This window comes from Anopheles stephensi, chromosome 3 (assembly GCF_013141755.1).
Source record: "Anopheles stephensi strain Indian chromosome 3, UCI_ANSTEP_V1.0, whole genome shotgun sequence".
Taxonomy (NCBI): Eukaryota; Metazoa; Arthropoda; class Insecta; order Diptera; family Culicidae; genus Anopheles; species Anopheles stephensi.
The window spans coordinates 76,995,385-77,014,912 of record NC_050203.1 but is presented as its reverse complement, the minus strand read 5'-3'; the positions used below and the strand labels follow the sequence as shown (position 1 = coordinate 77,014,912).

Genomic DNA, 19,528 nt, shown 5'->3' with positions numbered 1-19,528 from the left:
CTCAACACCATTACTCCATCTCATAACCACGAAACGACTGTAGTGCTCGATTAGTAAATAAGCAATACTGCAATAACGAAAGTCTTATAAACAATTTTAAATTTTCAGTCATTTTGTTCTTCTGGCTGCATGTGCCACGGTAAAACGCCTACATTTATGCGATCCGCAACAATAAAATGTCATTAAAAAAGTTAAGATTGCACTTATTTAAATTTAAATGCATCTGTAAAAACTGCCATCAAATATGGAATAATAAATAGGGGTAGGATGTTCGATAGCTACACTACAATTAAAATGGCGTAAAGGGCAGACTTACAAGTTAGAGAGCTATTATTTTTAGCACGATAAGAATCTCAACCCAAAACGGTCTGCCATGCGGAAGGTGTGATGAAATTTAATTGCCATTCATCTCAGATGTGGCACAGAAGTTGCTCCCTCACCCCAAACAAAAAAGGACCCCGAGTAAATCGGCATCCAGATAAGCATCAAACGTTCACGGTACAGCATAATTAGGTTTAGTAATGAAAATTGAACCTCGAGTGGGCACACTTACACCCCCCGGGCCGGAGGAAACAACGGTGCAAAAGATAACGTTTAAGATAGTAGCACCGTTCAAAAAAGGTCCTGCGGGATGTAGGGTGTGTATGTGTGTGTGCGATCGTAAAACCCTCGGTAACTTAATTTCGGACGGCCGGACCAACCGGAAAAGAGTGGTGCGCGATGGTACGGAATTAAATTTTCCCTTCTTTGCTTTATTTATAACTCTGTTGCAAAAATTGTTTTGTTTTCAGCGCACCCTTTTCTCGTCGAACGGAACAAAAAAACGGGGGGAAGAGAGAGACAAAAAAAAAGTGCAAACGTTTAACATTTTCGTGACGCTTTTTCTTGTCCATCGTTGTCCACCCATTCCTTTAAGTTTGCTTTCGTAACTCTTTCGTACAAGTATACACACACACACGCACGCACGCATCGCACCGTTCCATTTTTAACTACTATATTTCACACCCGAGAGCTTAAAACGAACTCTCCCCGCTCTATTGCTAACACACCGGTACGTCATCTTACTGTGACCGATCTGTCTGTCACCGTTTTCCCCTTTCCCAATCAATCCATTTTCTGTTCAATTAATTCTCATTTCACTATATCAATTAATATTAACACATCAAGCATTACAGCTGCTGCTTCGTACTCGTTTAATTTCAGCCGTTTTTTTTTGTTGCCTTCGAAGCATTTGCTCTAACATGTGCGAGAAACGATAATTCTTCATTTAAAAAAAAAAATCAGAGTGTATTAAGAGGCAACGCAATTGTTCGACCTGTGTTCTGACGTTTAGTATTGGTTTTTATGTTTGTTTAAACACGATCATATGTTTTGTTATATCGTATGTTTGTTTTTTTCGTATTAATATATCATCATAACTATCATTTCCTTTGCATTCCGGGTTCTGGGGGGATTTCAAACACGTTTGCTGCTGGTCTCTGCTAATATCAATCAGTTCAATTACGCTCAAATCTATACATTACTCAGTAGTTGCGTTGTATTTCATTCCTTACCATTCAGTTCCTGCCTCCCTGTAGCCAACTGTTGGCAACTACGATCTTCTTTTTGTCAATTTAATTACAAAAAAGTGGCGTACTTCATCATTGATGGAAAAAAGCTTTATGCCTGATAATTCAGCTAATCAAAAAAGACAGCCAACTGGAAGGCTGCAAAACGGGTGGAAAGAGCTGTACAGGGTTACTCAGTCCAGTTGAATATTGTAACACTATATGTCAACGGCATGAAACGCTAATCCGATATCGTATATGCAATTTAGTATCGATAGCCCTTTTCAACACGGGAAAACAAACGCTCAACTCCGTAAAATCCCGACTCGAAAATAGAAAATGCCTGGTTTACAGAGCTATTTTTGACACACTTTTAACACTACTTCGTTTAGCACTATAAGTATCGTATCATTTCAATTGATCCTAAAAAAATAGGGTAGTATGCCGACCGATTGTGGCGCCGCTCTTCACACGGCAAAAACCGGAGATTGAATCTCAGCCAGACTGCCTCCCCGTACGTAAGGCTGTGACTATCCAGCTGCGGAAAAAACCAAGTCGAAGAAAAAAATGGCTCAAGATTCGAAGTCAAGATCTTCGAAGAAGAGGTTATGGTGCCAAAGAAGAAGAGGAAGAAGGGTGCTTTATAGAATAGAAAAAGCATTACAATATCTCAACAGAAAGAATTAAAAGTCTAAAAGACTTATCTTAAAGAATTAATAGATGTTTTAAAATCAAAACCATATCAAATAAGTTAACGTTTGAGTTAACGGAGTTAAACATTTAACTATTAAACAGTATGACAACGAATTACGCAGTGTCAACAGCCCCGAACACTAGGTATTTTCCATTATCGAGTAGGGATTTTAAGCAGCTGAATGTTTGTTTTCCCTTGTTGAGAAGGGGAGTTAACGAGGTCGAATTGCATATGCGATGTCGGATTACCTTTTTATGCCGTTGGCATATAGTGGTACAATGTTGAACTGGTCTGAGAAACCCTGTAATACAAACGGTACGGAAAACACGGTTAAGCAAAAAAAAGGGAATTTTTCATTTCCCCTTTCGAGCAGTTGAAGTTCAGTTCTTTTACTATTTCAATATATTTACAGGATGTGATGTTATCAAAAATGGGGTTTCCAACCACAAATCAAGACGCGATAAACCGACGCTCCTAGGCAAAGGGAAAGCTAGTTCAAGGATAAGTGCAATGGCAAACTGGTAGTTTTACGTCTGATAAAAAGCGATTAATTGTAAGCAGCTTCTATGTTTTCAATTCTTAAAATATTAATACACAATTCGTCGTGCATTGAGTTGCCTTCCCACAAAAATACTGGTGGAACTCTATTGTTTTTTTTTTGTCAAATTACAAAACCGATTTGGAGGATTGGAAAAACGTTATCGCCCGTAGTACAAACAGCTAATAGCTTATATTGGAGAGTTGGCTTCGATTTTGAGGAATTGGGTAGCTGCTTGTATAAACTCTTATCTCCCATTCGTTTCTATCATGAATAATCTTGCTTTACATAATCTGGAAAGGGTATTTTCTTTAATGTCTGCTGCCCTGTTATTGTCTCTCGTGTACACATAAACTTTCCTCTTTTCGTTACTATTCGCTTTCCCTTCCTATGGTGTGTGTTTAGTGAAATCTGTATAATATGCTTGCCTACTGTCTATTATCTTGCCACAAAAGCAGTGCTTTTTTTGTGAGCATTATCAAATTATAACACAGCATGATAGTGCTCGTAACAACAGAGAGTAAATATTTTTAAGCAAATAATTTTTTTCCCAAACAAACGATAAATCGACACTGTAAATTGTAATTTGCAATCGGAAGTCATAATAAGCAAACTGAAGTGCATTCTTCTGCAGTGAATTCCGTGTCGAATTCGAACGAAACAATCAAATTTAAAAGCGCTTAAACGATAAACTTAAGCAAAACTATTAACTTTTCTATTAAGAAAAGCGGAACAACCTTTAACCCACCACATGTCAAACATATTGTTTTTTTTACATTAAAACAAAACATTACATTATTTTTCGCCTGTTTTCAAACCAAAACGAACCAAACAGAAAACTGTTAAGCAAAACATCTACAAAGCTATATAAAATGTTAAAACAAACTTGTGATGTGCCTTTAGTTTGCAAGTTTCTTCTTCAATATTGTTGTAGCACACAATAACGCAAAAAAGCGCATCCAAATGAGTGCGATTTAGTTCGCTAACCAATAACGTACACTACCAGCAAAACGTAAAATCTATTTACAACTTATGCGTGTAGTTTGACTGCAGCTGACTTTTTTCACACTATTTGACAGCTGACAGCTCCTTCCTTTCGTCATTCCGATTCATCGTAGGTTATATTGCAAACACAGTTTCCCCGTTTGGCTATTGATCTGTGTCGGCAAATGCACCAACAACTTATATTCTGTTAGCTACTCCAAATACCTCATCATACTAGTTGTATTAGGCGAACAGTACAAAAAACGGGGGAAAAAAGTCTCGATTCCGATAGCTAGATTTGGCCACATTCTCTTAATAAGATATACCGTGCGTGTGGGTATGTGCCCCGGGAAAAGTGGAAAACCCGAGTCCCGGTAGCAGCAGCATCACCACCACGGCAACTGCAAGAAATCTCTTTTTCTTCCTATCGATAATCTGTTAATCGAACACGTTTGATTCTTGCTGCTCCTCTATTACAACTGGGGGCCGTGTATAGTTGCACTCTATACATATATATTTAACTGATGAATACTCATTCAACGACCTGAGTTTCCTGTAGTTGACTGTGATAGATAGATTTATGAAAAAAAAGGGTTCTTTAAGCTATTGCAATAAATAGATGTAGCTGCTGTCGTCTGTAGCCACATTGACGTACCACACCGTGGTGGTGGTGTATAAACAATAGTGTGTAGTAGAAGAAGTAGTAGTAGTATAGGTCCATCGGGTTCTGTCCATTTTGCTGCCATCGTTTGGTGTGCTCGTTAAGATTGATTCTGTTGCGATCGTGATTCAAACATGGCCGCAACGTCTTTGATGGAAATGGGCGGTGAGCAACGATCACGTCTAAAAAAGAAAGGGAAAAGAAGCGAGAAAGGAGAGATTAATTTATTTTTAGTGAATAATATATTTTAAAATGATGTTACCAAAAACCAAACTTGCGTAAGATATTAATTTGTACACTAACACATATTATGCTTAAAGTGCTTTAAGTCAAGACTTCTGTTCAGTTCGTGCGTTTGTAGCTAAGCGTACCGAATGTTTCGATTTACCAATGGCAGTTAACTTTTTCATTCCTATTTAATCTGTACTTGTTTGTTATAAAATCTGTATTGATGAATTTCGTACAAAAAATCACTCTTCGAATCCAATAATTCGATTGGTGTTTGACACCACTGCCGTCGTCGGTAAATCGCATCCATGCAAGTTTTGTGTGCTTGTACCGCACCTTGTACGCAAGCTTCAATGCAAACTCAGTGCGTGCGGCGATGTGTTCATGGTGTGCGAAGCAGAAAGTGGTAAAAAGTGTTTAAATTGCTGCGGGAAAATGGAAAATTCAAATAAAATCCATGAAATTAAGCCAAAATGAAGATCGTTAAAGAGAGAAAAATCTAGCAAAAAGATGAATTTTGATGAAGGTTCGTAAACAACAAACGCGCTAAACACGCAACAAACACATACAAGCAGCAGAATGTATTTAAAAGTGACTACCACTGTAGAGAGAACGAGTTTAACAGTATAAAATGTGCAGTTTAATTAAGTAAAAAGTATTATATAGTAAAAGAAACATGCACAAAACGTGAGTCACAGATAAATTGTAGTGAAAGCCTACCCATAAAAACACAGACACAACAGAGCTATCAAATCATACGTGTACACAGATGTCTGGTCAGCTGTAGTGTGAAGAGCGGTGGAGAAATATTGGTTGGATTTTTGGGTGGTCGTGTGAAAAAATGGAGCATCTTTCTGTTCTTGTATGTGCAGGTTGGTTTCGTGAGAGCTCCGGGGACGAAAACTAGCCGCTTACGCGGCAAGAGGGGAAACACACCGTGCGTGTCCGTGCCATAACGTGACTTAGACATGGAAGAAGAATAGTAAGCGTCTACTTACTGCGCACTACTGCTGCTGTTGCTAGACGAATTGCTTCGCGTCACGACGAGTCCGCTCCGGCCATTGGCAAAGCTGTGACGCTGCTGCTGTGGTTGCACCGCTTGCTGGGCGTCTTTGACGTCGTTCGCCGAGCCGGGCGACGACACAGGATAGTCCATACTGCTGCGTTTCACATCGAACTTTTGGCGTGTTTTCAGCTCGAACTTGTTATCGCACACCTGTGACATGGAAGCGTCACCAGCGATCGGACCGCAGGCGTTTGCCACCACTGACGGTAGATCGTTTTGGTTCTTCTCGTCACTGATTCGTCTGGTGCGGTTCGGTGCCGTTGGACGTAGTGATGCTGCCGCTGCTGGCTGCGGGGCCATAGCGACCGTGTTGAGCGAGACGGAAGCGATCTTACCCGCTACCGGATTGCAGCTTGAATCGGCCAACGGAAAAGGACCATCGGAGGACAGCAGTTCGGCCCGAGATTTCGAACGGAAGCGCAGTGAATCGTACTTCTTGTCTGCCCGATCCGCAACCAGATCACCTTCCTTGAATTCGCGCAGTTCAGATTTGGATTTGGACTTTAGCTTCCCGTTCGCACCACCACCGTAGTCTCCCCGTTCGCCCTTGAACGATTCCGAACGATACTTTTCGCTCAGCTGATGGCGACGCTCTTCCTTAATCTTTTCAATCCGCGAACGATCCAGCTTGCAGCTACCCAACATCTTCAGGCTCGTGATACTGTTGCGGTCATCGTCCGCAAAGCTGTCACCCTTGCGACCACCGACCACCCGCATCAAGGGCGTTCCGGTGGGTGAGCCAGCTCCACCCTCAGTCATCATACTGTCCGTGCCACTGTTGTTGGACGTCCCGTCGCTATAGTTGTACTGCACCAGGGATATCCGGTTCTCGGTGGTCGGCGTAATGCGCACATTGTAAGCACGCGCCTCTTTGGTATCTTCGATTTTCATCGAGAGATCTAGCTTCATCGGTGACGGGTCCGTTGGACTGCCGCCCGTCGTCTGTTTGTGACCACCGCCACCAACACCACCAAGCTGCTGTAACGCCTTCGCTCGACAACACTCGGACGTTGCTTTGCCCTTGCCATTCGCATCATCAGCACCGTTGAGGTCGACATTCTCCACACCCGTCGGAACTCCGCCCGTACCCAACGGGGGCAATTTCTTTGGTTGATTCATGCTTCGTGGACGCGCTGACAGAGAGAGCTCGAGCGATTTTCTCCGGTTTGGATTGTTCTCGTTGAGAATGTTCTTTTCCACCGCCGGGATCTGGTGGCTGCTCTTGTTGAAGCCTGCGGTACTTCCGACGACAACAAAGCCGCCCCCACTTTCCAACCGTCCACGACCGCTTCCAAACTCACGAACGAACGCATTCTCGTCCAGACTGCGTGTAAAGCTGGCAAACGCACTCCGATCATCCTTGCCGCCACCGGTAACACCATTGCCGTTGGCAGATTTATTACGTATCGTAACACGTTCGCTAGCGCCATAATTGCCATTGTTCAGCGAGGACCGAAAGTGATGATTCTGGCCACGATTGATGCCACTGAAATCGAACGGTGGAGTGACATCTACCGGGCTAGTTTCAAACTTTGTTGCCAGCTGCTTAACGCTCACGACCGTTTCCACCGCATCCGGAGCACCGTCCGTCAACAGTAGCTTCGTTTTCGGGGACACCACCGTCAACTCTATCTTGGGTGGAATTTCAATCCGATACTCCATCTCGTTGTCCAAATCGCTTCGGTCGGCACAGAGCGACGAGAACTCATCCTCCGTTAGGACCGATTTAAGCGTGTCCGTGGGATTGTTGCCTGTTGGCGGAGAGCACGATTCAACCGCGTTGGAGCGTTCCACATTTTCGTACAGCGGATAGTTGGATTTCTTCCGGAGTTCCACATTTTCGTACAGCGATACGTCGGTGTTGTCAAATTCTAGGCTATCCTCATTCACGTCCGACATTGGTACATCTTCACTTTCTTCCTCGTTCATCGGAATGCCGGAGCCGTTCGTCGATGTCTTCGTTTTGCGCTCACAGTAGTGCTCTTGATTCTCCGCAAGCACTCCGCTGGCGTTGTGATTGTTGTTAATACCATCCTCAACAGTGGATGATCCCTTGATAGGAGTTGATGCAACACCCTCCGAGGTGGTAGATATATCAGGTACTATTCGATGTGCCGCCGCCGCATCTTCACCATCGCTTTGCCCTTCCATCGGTCCGGGAGGGTCGGCTTCACTCTTTACCAGATGGTTCACCTCCGAGACAACGTTCTTCAAAAACTTGACCTGCTCGTATACCATCGTTTCGTCGAAGTTAGTCTCGAGCAAACGCTTGGACGGCGATAATCCATCATCCATTGCACCGTCCTTTTCTTCCTCTTCTTCGACCGGTGGGACAAGCACATTTTCGTAGATGCTACGCCGCTCGCGTTGGTATTCTTCTTCCGCAATTAGATCCGGATTCACGCCAGCACTTTCGTCCATGTTCCTTGGTGGTGAGCTAGACCGGAACACATTGCCTTCCTGCTCTTTCCGAACGGGTGAACGCACATTGTACGTAATGTTGATGGTGGCCTTGATCGGAGTACCGGGCGATTTGGCGGCTGCCTTCTGACTAAAGCTGGTCATTTCGACGACCGAGCCTTCACCAGTGGCTGCAACATGAGCACCGTTCGGGGACAGGTCTGGGTTAAGGTTTTGGTACGCGAAATCACTTGGCGTAAGCGATTGACTAGTGTTGGTGGTCGTATTGTCCGAGGTGAAGTTGGTCGAACCTGTTAGCTTTGTGGAGGCGCCGCTGAGGTCAAGTGACAGCTCCCGCTTCATCGCTTTCAGGTCGTGTTTCTTCACTGTCGCCGGCGGTTTACCGCCAACGTTCGGCGAATCGTCGACGGGCGTTTCTTTGGCATTTTGCATTTGATGTTCCAGATGGGCCGTGATGTCCATCTCGTCGTAGACGGGCGTGGTGATGTTGCTATTGCTCGTCGTATCGGAACTGGTTGAACCGATCAGCAGCGAGTAGCAGGGACTGGGAACCGGTGGCGATTGGGGAGTGGTGGGTTTCGCCCCGGTGGTACCTGCCGACGACGGTGCTGATGGTGGTGGTGGCGGCGGATGCACAGTCGTTAGCTGCTGTTTCGCTTGGTGATGGTGGTGATGATGGTGATGGTGATGATGATGGTGGTGAGATTGTTGGGAAGGAGGGAACAGTTCTGGGCCCGTTCGGCGAATTACGTTCTCGGAACAGCTACGCGGCACGGACGCAGACTGTTGGCCTTCGCTTCGTGTTTCGCCGCCACTACCGTCAGCACCGCCACCGTTACCACCGGTTCCGCTACCGCGACCGACATCCGACGTGCCGGGATGGTGGTAGCTGTAACGGCCAGGATATTTCGGAGGTTTCGATTGACCAGAAGAAAGCAGAAAACTGTGAAACGAAACAAAAAAACAAGAAACGGGGGATAGAATCGAGAGGGGAGACAAAATGAGGCGAGAAAAAAGAACACAACGCAGGGGAGCACAGGGCAGGGGACTAATGTCGGAACGGAAGACAAACACTAAGCAGGACATTTGATAATCGTAAAAGATGAAGAAGAAAGCAAGCTTAATGCATGCGCAAACGGAGTCGAGAAATAGTCGCTGATGGGCGGTCAAACATAATTTCAGCATCGCTTCAACCAAATCGCCGAAATGAGCTCAATTTTGAGTTGTTCTTGCTAGACGAGCTAGTCTCTTGTTATGTTCCTTGTCCGCAATGCGCAACTAAAAGCATTCAATATTTACCTTTCGTACAAGGAACTTTCGTTTTTCTTCAACCCAATCACATCGAGTGTGGTCGATGGCGGTTGACTTTGTTCGTCGACGCTCATGGATTGAACTTTCTCCACCACGGAATTAGTGGCTGCAGCGGCTACTGGCTGTGATGCTTTTTCCTTTCTGGCCTGTTTCTCTTTTCCGCCAGCACCAGATCCAGGATAACTGAAGCGTGTCTCTTTCGCGGGGGATGAGTTGTACTTGCTGTATGCATACTGCGGACCTGGATACGAGTTACGCAGACCGACCGCAAGCGTTTCATCCTCGTGCTGTTCGTCCGCCGAATCTTCCTGATGCGGCGGTTTGTGTACTTGAGCACTGGTACAGATTGTGTTGACCACCGTTGTGCTGGACGTAGTCGAGCCACCCTGCTGTGGTCCACCACTCAGACCGATGGAGTTGTGGTGTTCGGGTGTGCTGCAATCGATGAACTGAATATCGCTCAGCTGATCCTCCAGCTTGTAGCGTTTGCAGAGGCTTTCGTCGTCTTGACCGAGGCTTCCACTGCCCGATGAGAGGGCCGCCATGTTCCACTGCTTGTTTGTGTCCTGCGAGGGGCTCGGTATGTTGAGTCGTGGCTGCTTCTTGGGGCTAGGGTTTACGCTGTGACCGCTGCCAATGTAATCTTCTGGCCGTGCTCGTAGGGTGCGTCGTACCGACTATATTCATTGTTCAATTGCGGGGAAAGAAAACGCATCATTAGTTACAGCTAGGTGTGATGTATAAAATTTCAAAGCTCACACTTACCTCCTTTGCAACCTTTGGACTGCTCACAAGACTTTCACTTTCGGAGAATATTCTCATTTCTGGCTCTTCTCGATCAAAGTTTAGACCCAACTCGGACAGTTCACGTGACGGACAGGTGACGGCACCATCTCCACTGGCTGTTCCATTAACCACTGCGACTCCACGTATGGGCGACTGCAACAGATCGAAGTAAGAGTCATGCGAAACAGACCGACTGTGGCCTGCAGTTCGCAAACTGTCTACCGAGTTCGATCGCACGCAGTTGCTGTCGATGGCCAGATTCTTGCCATCGAATAGATCGACACCAGATGAAAACAATAAACCTACAAAAGAAAATGTAGACTGATTAGTACCTCTTCGATTGCTTGGCATCGATTACACACTTTTAGCCATCTTATCCAACAGTCCGCTAGAGCTCTCCTTAATGCTGACGCTGCGCCGGTGATCCGTATCCTTGTCCTCTACCTCAGCCAAGCTGGATCCACCAATTTCTGGTTGCATCGCCGAGGTCACCATTGAAGCATTCTTGTCCGATGATGCGGCAGATGCCATACCGCCTTTAATATCACTATTGCTGTTCGACTGTCGTGGTTGTCGGGTGAAGATCGACTTCCAGGACGAATGTGATTTCCGTTTGTTCCAACTTCTACAGAGAGAAAAAAGGGATGATATTAGCACTCCTGTAAGTTTTACGACTTAATCCACACTTACCTAGGTACCGGAAGAACTGTGTGGTATTTGTCTGGTAGGCTAGAAGGTCCACCACCAACCTCGATGTAAGACCCGATGTGTGTGGAAGGGTTAGTGATGTTGATTGGTATCGTCTTTTCACTCTGCTCCATACAGTTCTTCCGAATCCGTGCCTCTTCCAGGCTGAGTAGCTTTGCGCCACCGACGCTCAAGCTCTTCGGACGTTCCATGGACAGCGACAACTCCTGCTGATCACTACCAGCACCACCATAGTTCTGCACGCTGTTACTATCGCTCAGTGAGTTTGGCTGCGATTCTACGTAATGGCTTCCAAAATCATCAGCAGTATCGTCAAAGATTTGTTCACAATTGCTGATCAGATATTCGGTCACAACTGCCTGTACACCAACGCCCCTGAGGGCAGCCACTCCACCAGACTCCAGTGCGGGACTACGCAGCAGATTCGGTGCCCACACGATCGCTATATTGCGCTCCGTCATACCGGTGCTCGCCGAGTGGCGTGAAATCTTGAACAGATGCGTCGCCAAGTACTTCAGCGTACGGTAGTGGGGTGGTGGCAGTTTCTGAACCGTTTGTCGGATAAGACGCAACTTCAAATCGGTCGGTGCATCAAGCCGGGTTTGGATAGCTTCCACAAAATGGTCGTACAACTGGTATGTACACAGTGGATTCGGCAGCTCACGGAAATACATCTTCAACAGTGAGCTGACCGCATGTATATCCTGTCGGATGTCCGGATGTGTTAGGTCCGGAATGCGCTCCTCATCGAACGCACGTCTCAGCTTCTGAATGTTTGACGTAATGCCCGACAGCCGGTAGATACCATCCACGATACCATATTCCTCGATAAACTCCGCACAACACTTCAGCACCATTGGAATGTCCTGTCCACTGTTTAGCAGATGCTCACCAAGGTCGCACGAGAACACCCGCTCCTTGTAGATGCCGCTCTGCTTCAACCGACGACGAGAAGGCCGCGACAGAATGAAGCTCCTGAAGAACGCAATCAGCTTGCCATGTTTGCGAAGAACAGGCTTCGTGGGAGACACGGCCAGCGATCCGACGAGTGGCGCCGGAAATGGCATATGCCGTGGCACCTTATCGCCGATCGTAGCAACACAGCTCTGCGGGAAGAATCCAACCTCGTACTGGTTCTTCTGCAGGTGGCTTTTCTTGCCCCGCCACCAGATAGATTCGGCCGGACTTGGCATATCGATCACGGAGATCATGTCGCCCACCTCGATCGAGATTTCATCGCACGCTTGGGCCACGTACCGCCGCACACCGTACGCCGCACCGACCGCTGGAGTGTTAATGCAACGCATTGTCTGCTCATCCGCCACAGGCAACCGGCGACCTTTGTTGTCAATCTGCAGCCAGGTAAGTACCGGCCCGCAGGTCATCGCATCCGAGGCAATCATCGACAGCCGGGACAGATAGGCCGCGACCAGTTTCTCCAGGTGCTGCTCCTCGCTGGTACTACGGTCCAGGCGCTGCTGTTCACCGCCACCGTCTGGTAGCGCCATTAGCACGTCCCGCAGGTTCTCCAGCTCGCTGACACGCCGATCGTACACGCACCGGTGCAACATCTCGTCCAGGAAGCACATGTTCTCGTACGAACGCTTGATCATGAATGGATCCGATCGGCCAGCGGTAACGCGAATGATAAACCAAATATTACTACCGCCTTTCGTGGGACAGCCAGACCCGGACGGACCCGTCGGTCCGATAGAGTTCGTCTGGGAGGTGTTGAGATCGGAAGCGAGACCAAGCTGGGAGTCACTACGCTCGTCACCCTCGAGCTGCACGGAAAGGTTGCCAAGCTGGACGCGTTCGTAATGGAAGTGGGCGCATTCTTCTAGCTTCGGGAAGCGACAGGACTGCGAATGAGAGATGAAGTGAGCATGAATATGAGATGAACTACAGGCAAGAATTCGATGATAAGTGAGTATAGCTTTACGGGAGTTCTACCTGACAGACAAATGAAACTATAAAATGAGTCGTGAAGATTGCACTAATTGGCTCCAATTAACGAACACGCTTAATCATCGGATTATGACTTGAAGTTGGAGGGTTGGCATATCAGTGGAAACGGTATAGATTGTTGAACAGTTAGGATGAGGAGCCTAGCTATAGATGTGTTTACTTTAAGCAGAATAGCTGCAAATGAATCTATAATTCACGAGATTAAAAAGTAATTTATTCTCTGCTTTGAACCACAAATTCTAGAGACTCATTAACGACCCACAATCATCATTAGATGCCTTCTTTTGAATGCGGATGAAATAGTTTTGGAACTAACCGAAGTGCTCTATCGTAAATAATATTGTAAACATCGGTTATTTGATGACGCAATTCACAAGAATTCCTATCAAAAAGAGCCTCATCCTCTTTATAAAATAAAAATGACATTCAAGGTTCTCCCCGCATAGATTCCCATCGAAAGACGCATCCACGTCATATATCGTGGATTAAGAATCTCAAACAAAATCACGATCAAACCCTCATTTACATACTGACCACCACATGGTGAGCGTGTTATTACACTGCCACTCTTCTTCAACTCTCCTGAAAAAAAAAATCGGTTCCGTTTCAGAGTGGACAAGAAGCAGAGCGTTTACCCAACGCCGCATCACCAGAGAGAACCTGCCCCTGCTGGGGGGAGTGTAGGCGTTGGGTATATGAGCAAACAGGCGAGACACTTGCACTGAAAAGTAATTAAAATCGTTTCAATTTTTCCCTCAACCCTCGAGGAACCGTACCGTAGCGCTGTGTCCCTGCGGGCTGTTTAATCAACGCACGGGAAGGATGAAAATGTGAGGTCCCCGCTTTTCAGCAGTGCATTATAATTGAATTAAGAGAGCCGACTCTCGCCAGGGTAGTAAATTATGCATGGCTTAGCAAACGAAGCGTTTGGGATATCGATGTGGAAGGGACAACATACAAAAAAACGAGCTACAGACCCATCCCATCCAACCGGGAAGGATATACTTTTACAATATTAGTCAATGAGAGGCGAGGCGAAAAAAAAAGCAAACTCCCTTCCGGTGTTGGAGGAATCATTAAACTGATTGTCATGTTTTACAAGGGTACTACAAAGCATCGCGCCGGTTGGGGAAAACAGGGAACTTCCAATGAATGTTTAACTTACCCCAGAAGCGTTCTGTGAACGAGTGAGGTTGGCATTCTTGATGTGCGTGGAATCGCAGGAGGTAGTCGAAATCTGGGACGCGTTCATGATCGCCGATCCGCTGTCCGCCGAGTGGATACTGGTGTTAAACAGATCGTAGTTAATCTCCGACTCGCTATCGCTGATGGTGCGTGGTTTCTCCATCAGCGGCATCTTTCCGCTGCTGCCCACACCGGTCGGTGGTGCCGATCGCGGCGGAGGACCCGCCGACCGGTGATGAAGATCCATGATCGACGACTCGCTTCCGGTTGCTCCGTGCCCAATGTCGATGGAACGGTGCCGATGTCCACTGCCAGCCGTAGTGCTGATTGACGAATCCTTCCGCATGATTTGGCTCATTTTGATTCTTCAAATCCGAAGTCTTCCCTCACGTCGTTACTGGAACTGAGGTTGTCCCGCAATCGGTATACGTCCCGCACGCGGGTTTGGCAGTGAGAGACAAGCTGAGGAAGGTGTGACGGTCTCGAAGTCGTCGAGAAATGTCACGGGAGAGATTGCTTTCGCTTGGTTGCTGGCAGGTGCGCATCTGACGGATTTCCCGAGTGTCAGCAGCCGCCTAGCTGCTGGAACCGGCCACTGCCGTCGTCGACGTCGTTTCCGCTGCGAACATCGTCAGCATCGGGGGGTAATGGTGTCCCGGCGGAAGAAGATGTCTTGTTCAGTGTAGTGGCCGCATCAGCACCGTGCAGCAAGCTGTCGTTGTTCTATGCTTCGCCGACTCGTACATTCTTTGCCGTTCACAATTGTGCTCTCCGGTGGGTGTGAGAGTGTTTCCTGTTGAAGAAGCGTGAAAAGAAAAGGGCCCATGAAAATACATACACATACTGGGGCTTAGAAATCAATCAATCGTCTGTCGGCACGTCTGTTGCACCGTCTGTTGCTGCCGACTATGCTGTGGCACGCTCCAGCTTCGGTCGAGGCCTGTTTCCCGGAACTCCCCAGTTGTGTGCGTGTGAGCGAATTTAAATCGTTTCCTTGCACCGCACACAACCCACCAGAGTCCAGGAAACGATAAATTTAAAAGCAATTATTTTAGCGCTCCAAAAAGGCGAAACACGATGCACCGAAAAGTGCAGCGAATGCAGCTCACGAGTGAAACGGGTCTCGCTTGGTTAAGTCCCGACTCTGACGATCATCTTCTTTGTATGTTGGGGAAAGAATAGGAGATACACAATGATACACAAGAAAGGGCAACAAACGCACGGAAGCACTGCAGCAGCTCTAGACAAAGTCCCCAGTCTTGAGAATAGGTTGGAATGTCTTAGCCAAAGTATGCCTCATGCATCAATGAGCGACGTGCGACAAAGCCGAACGATATCAACGGAAGTGTGCACCGATGCGTATATTATGCTGCCCGGGCTTCTAGCCCAATGCAACAACGGATCGGATTTTCGCAACAGCAGCCTAAGGTTCAGGTATGTAAATGCGCATGCATACATTACACCCTGCCTATGAGCAGGATCCCTTCTTTTTCTAGGCTTCAGGTGCATTCCTTGGGTTCTTTGGCTTTGCTTTTACGGTGAGAAAACTGTCCCTTGCCGATAATCGGCAGCATTAACAGTGATATTATTATTCACCGGCATGCGACAGAGCAACAACAATCGCCAGCAGGGCAGTTCAAAAGGAAACCCCAAGCGAAAGACACCGTAGGCTAGGGAACGATTTGCAGGGCTTCAACCACTGCCAGCACGAGTTTTGTCGGGGAAGGAGCCTTCGGTAGGGACTTTTTAATATTCCATTTCAATAATACGAATGCTGTCACCCCTTCCATCCGGTGAGCATCGATTTGCAGCGACCAAGAAGGGATGTGGTTTTTTGCCCAACGAAGGAAAGCCAATCGGAAATTCTATTTTGCTGTTTTTGCAAAATTTTATTAATTTCTTATTTAATATTTTCTTGATATTTATATTAGACAGTTGCCATTTTAATCGTCTTAAATCAGGTAATGTCCATCTTATCACAGTGTTTACCAATACAAAGAATGGGCTGTCCGTATGCCGACAAGAACAAAACAATTCTTCAGGATTATTTAAACTAATGTCAGGTTGAGAAATTTGACTGCTATATCTTGATCATGTATATCACGTCAAGACATTGAAGTTCCCATCAAAACTTTGGCAATTGTTAAACCAAAGTGGACACTGTTGCTAGATTAGCTCATTTGCTTGCAAGTCGTCGACTGCTTTTAACCTGCTAAACTCCCTATATTTGCACATCAGTTAAAGACACTCCAAAACAAAATTTTCAAACCAAACCTTTAGGCCTTCGTAGTTACCCTTTGTTTGCTTGGCGTAACACGCGGTCAAATCCGAACCGCCCTACACTTACCCGAACGAACAAAAGGTAGCGCTCGGGCAAAGATTAGCCCGACTAACCAGATTTGCATTTGGCTGCATCAAACACGGACACATTCCGAAAGACCCTAAAGCACCGAGGCACACGCGGCACCATCGGCAAACGAGTTTGACCCAATTTCACAACACAACCCAATCTGGTGCATATTTCAACCATTTGCCTTACGTACCGGGGGGCCTTCTCTCCTCCCGATTTGGTCTTCAAACTGCTTACCCTTCGATCGTTTCCAATCAAACCGGTGAACCCTTCCATCTTAATAGCATAGCGCACTGCTGCGGCCAATGCGGCAAGTGGTTGTCCCCTTTTAAGGGCACCGCTGGACCATTAAGACGACAAGACAATTGGCCACGTCGTCGCGTGCCCGCTTAAGACGGGCTCTACCAATCGGTCATCGTTTGAAATTGACCCGTCTTATCCGTCAATCATCATAAATCCTAGCCGGCGTGACATGAGCGTCACGGAGCCCGTTGCACGTTACTGACGAATTGTTCTACCCCGTTAGACATGAATTCTTGAGAACAAGCTATATTCACAGCACCTGATCGGTAGTAGATGTTGGAACTCTTTTTTGCCCCAATCTTTCTTTAGCACACTCATTAGCCGCTGTTGGCAAAAAGTATTTATTGCTGAGTCAAGGTGCGACACGAATAGTGAGCGAATCGATTAAATTGACTAAACTGAATGGCATGTGGCACAGAAGCATGCCGAAGTATAATTTGCCGCCGTGTCATCGAGTGATGCTGATAGCATTTAATAGTCCTCTCGGAAGTCACTGTGGGACGGAATTGATCATGTGTGGTTATTATTATTCATGGTATTCACGGAGCTGTATAAATATACAAGCAATTAGAGATTCAAAACCTGCCCGCTACAGAGACTCCCTAAATGACAGTATCAAGCATCAGCAACTACGCATCTACCGGTGTATGACAAACATCCAGTGCGCAATATCTCCGACGACGACGCTCCGGTACGTGATGGGGTTTTTTAAAACGCATTCCACCCATCATCGACCCAGGCATTTGGGTCTAGCTGCAAAACCACACGTGTCCCCTCGTCCCATTTGATGCCTGGAGCACCAAATATGTAGTCCACTAGACGGTTTAATGCGTCCCGTTGGCTTGCGGCATGCAAAAACCCACCGTGAATCCATCATAGGCGTCACAGATCTTGTCGGACGAGATAACCGCAACGCACACACGTGACCTACGGCAAATTGGCGGCCGCTTTCGGGAGGCCTCTGTTTTCAACCATATTTATCTTGGCGATGAATAATATCTGTTGTGGCTGCATATGGACGCGGCGTCACGCACGCATGTCCAAAAAGTGTGACCATGAGCTTAAGACTGCAGAGCTATCAAGAAATGAAATCTCCTAATGATGAGCTGCAGACGGTTTTGGGACGGCATTGATTTAGATTCAATTTGGCGCACTGATTCAGTATGCGTTTCATGACTTGGTACCTGGAGGCCAATTTGGGAGCTGTGATTTTGGAACCTACCAATCAAAAGTACTTGCAGTCCCTGGCAGGAACCGGGCAGGAACAAAAACAACATTGATTAGTGTGTCGCAATAAGCTGTGCAAACAAATGACGGCACTGCTGCTGGACTGCTGCCCAAAAGCATTCCTCATTTAACCAAACATTGTGGGATCTATCCCCAGCTCAAATGACATTTAATCGTTACCAGTAATGGGTCCACACCTTCTCCCTCGTTTTCGACATAATTCAATTAACTCATTCGTTTGCTGATGACATCCTCGGGCAAACAAAAAACTCCCCAAGCAAACGCTTACATAGACTACACAAAACGACGGGCCGGGGGCACATCGGTGCCAGTGTGGCACCATCGATTTTTCCGAACTTCTCGCCGAAAATCACTGTCCCAACACTATTGTCTCATGCTTGTATCAAAGTATCAGCGTGACAGGCAAGCATACAATACGCAATAGTTTCGTTCGGTACGACGGAAACTCGATGCTCAGAACTCTCTCCTTTACTGTCTTCGCTGCTGTTCCCAAAGGCAGTAAACTTCAAGGTTCTTTCGAGTTCTAGCAACCCCGAGCTCTCGGGTCTGCTGTTTACAGTATCGATTTTCTGGCGCCCGGATGAGTAATTGCAGTGTGTTGTGTTTTCTTCCGAGTCAGTCAGCCTACCACTGCCCCGAAAACACCACCATGGGGGAAACCCGATTCGGTGGCGTTTTGTCGTCAAGTTGTCGGCAGTGTGGGTCGGCAACAGACACGACCTCATAAGCTTCACCTCCCGAGCAGGGTGGAGTTGTGGTCTCTTCCCAAGCTTTACGACCCCTGTCACCCAAAAGGCATTGATTTCATTTTCGTCGCTCAAAAAGCTCTAGAATGTATGCAAGCGTGGAACGTTTCGGCTGCTTCGAAGAGGAATGCCGTCCGACAGGTTCTAATACAGCCGGCACAAGAGGGACATGATAACAACTACGCAGCTAGGCACGCTGCCGTTGTGGGCTGCGCCGGTCGTACTGGCGATGACGAACGGTCCTAGTTATTCGATTAGGAAAGACGCAACGTTCTTGAAGATATGTTGCAATAAGGTTGGCGGCAATTTTAATGATCAGTGTAAACAGCTTAAGGGTAATGAATGGAATTAATTCGACAGGCTCGGTGCAACGAGATGTCGGAGACTTATTTCTGGAAAATAAACTACTTGTGGCAGGGACGCCCGCAGGCATCGATATACCTATTGACTCACTATCAAGAAACCGATAAATCAAACTTAGATCATACTGAATGTCTGTCCGTGGTATTGGAACCACCCTGGGGCACTCTGGTTCCACATTATCACATCACCACGAGATGCACACATTTAATTACCTTCAGGTCTTATAAATATGTAAATCAGATTAATAATTCCATGCACCCTCAAACCGGATTCCGAGTTGGTTGGATTGGGGAGTCCGCTGGCTTGAGTTACGGTGTTGAATTTCATACAAAGTGCGGTACGCAGTGCAGACAAAAGGCAACCGGAAAATTAAAAGACTCACACCACGCGGAGAAGCCATCAAATTAAATTCTTATCCTTC

General features: G+C 46.7%; 1 protein-coding gene across 3 annotated transcripts in view; it reads right to left on the bottom strand.

Annotated features, from left to right (window-relative positions):
- Positions 1–1,386: 1,386 nt before the first annotated feature.
- The window catches only part of LOC118510872 (GTPase-activating protein CdGAPr), a 79,138-nt gene continuing 60,996 nt past the window's right edge, over positions 1,387–19,528 (bottom strand). For all 3 annotated transcript variants that reach the window (XM_036053231.1, XM_036053234.1, XM_036053232.1), the window contains exons 3-9: positions 14,078–14,890; positions 10,927–12,806; positions 10,599–10,861; positions 10,216–10,538; positions 9,439–10,127; positions 5,651–9,082; positions 1,387–4,606 (exon numbers count right to left, since the gene is read on the bottom strand). In XM_036053231.1, the coding sequence (XP_035909124.1) occupies positions 4,525–4,606; positions 5,651–9,082; positions 9,439–10,127; positions 10,216–10,538; positions 10,599–10,861; positions 10,927–12,806; positions 14,078–14,455 (7,047 nt within the window). In that variant the 5' untranslated portion in view covers positions 14,456–14,890 and the 3' untranslated portion in view covers positions 1,387–4,524. The remainder of the gene's footprint in view (positions 4,607–5,650; positions 9,083–9,438; positions 10,128–10,215; positions 10,539–10,598; positions 10,862–10,926; positions 12,807–14,077; positions 14,891–19,528) is intronic.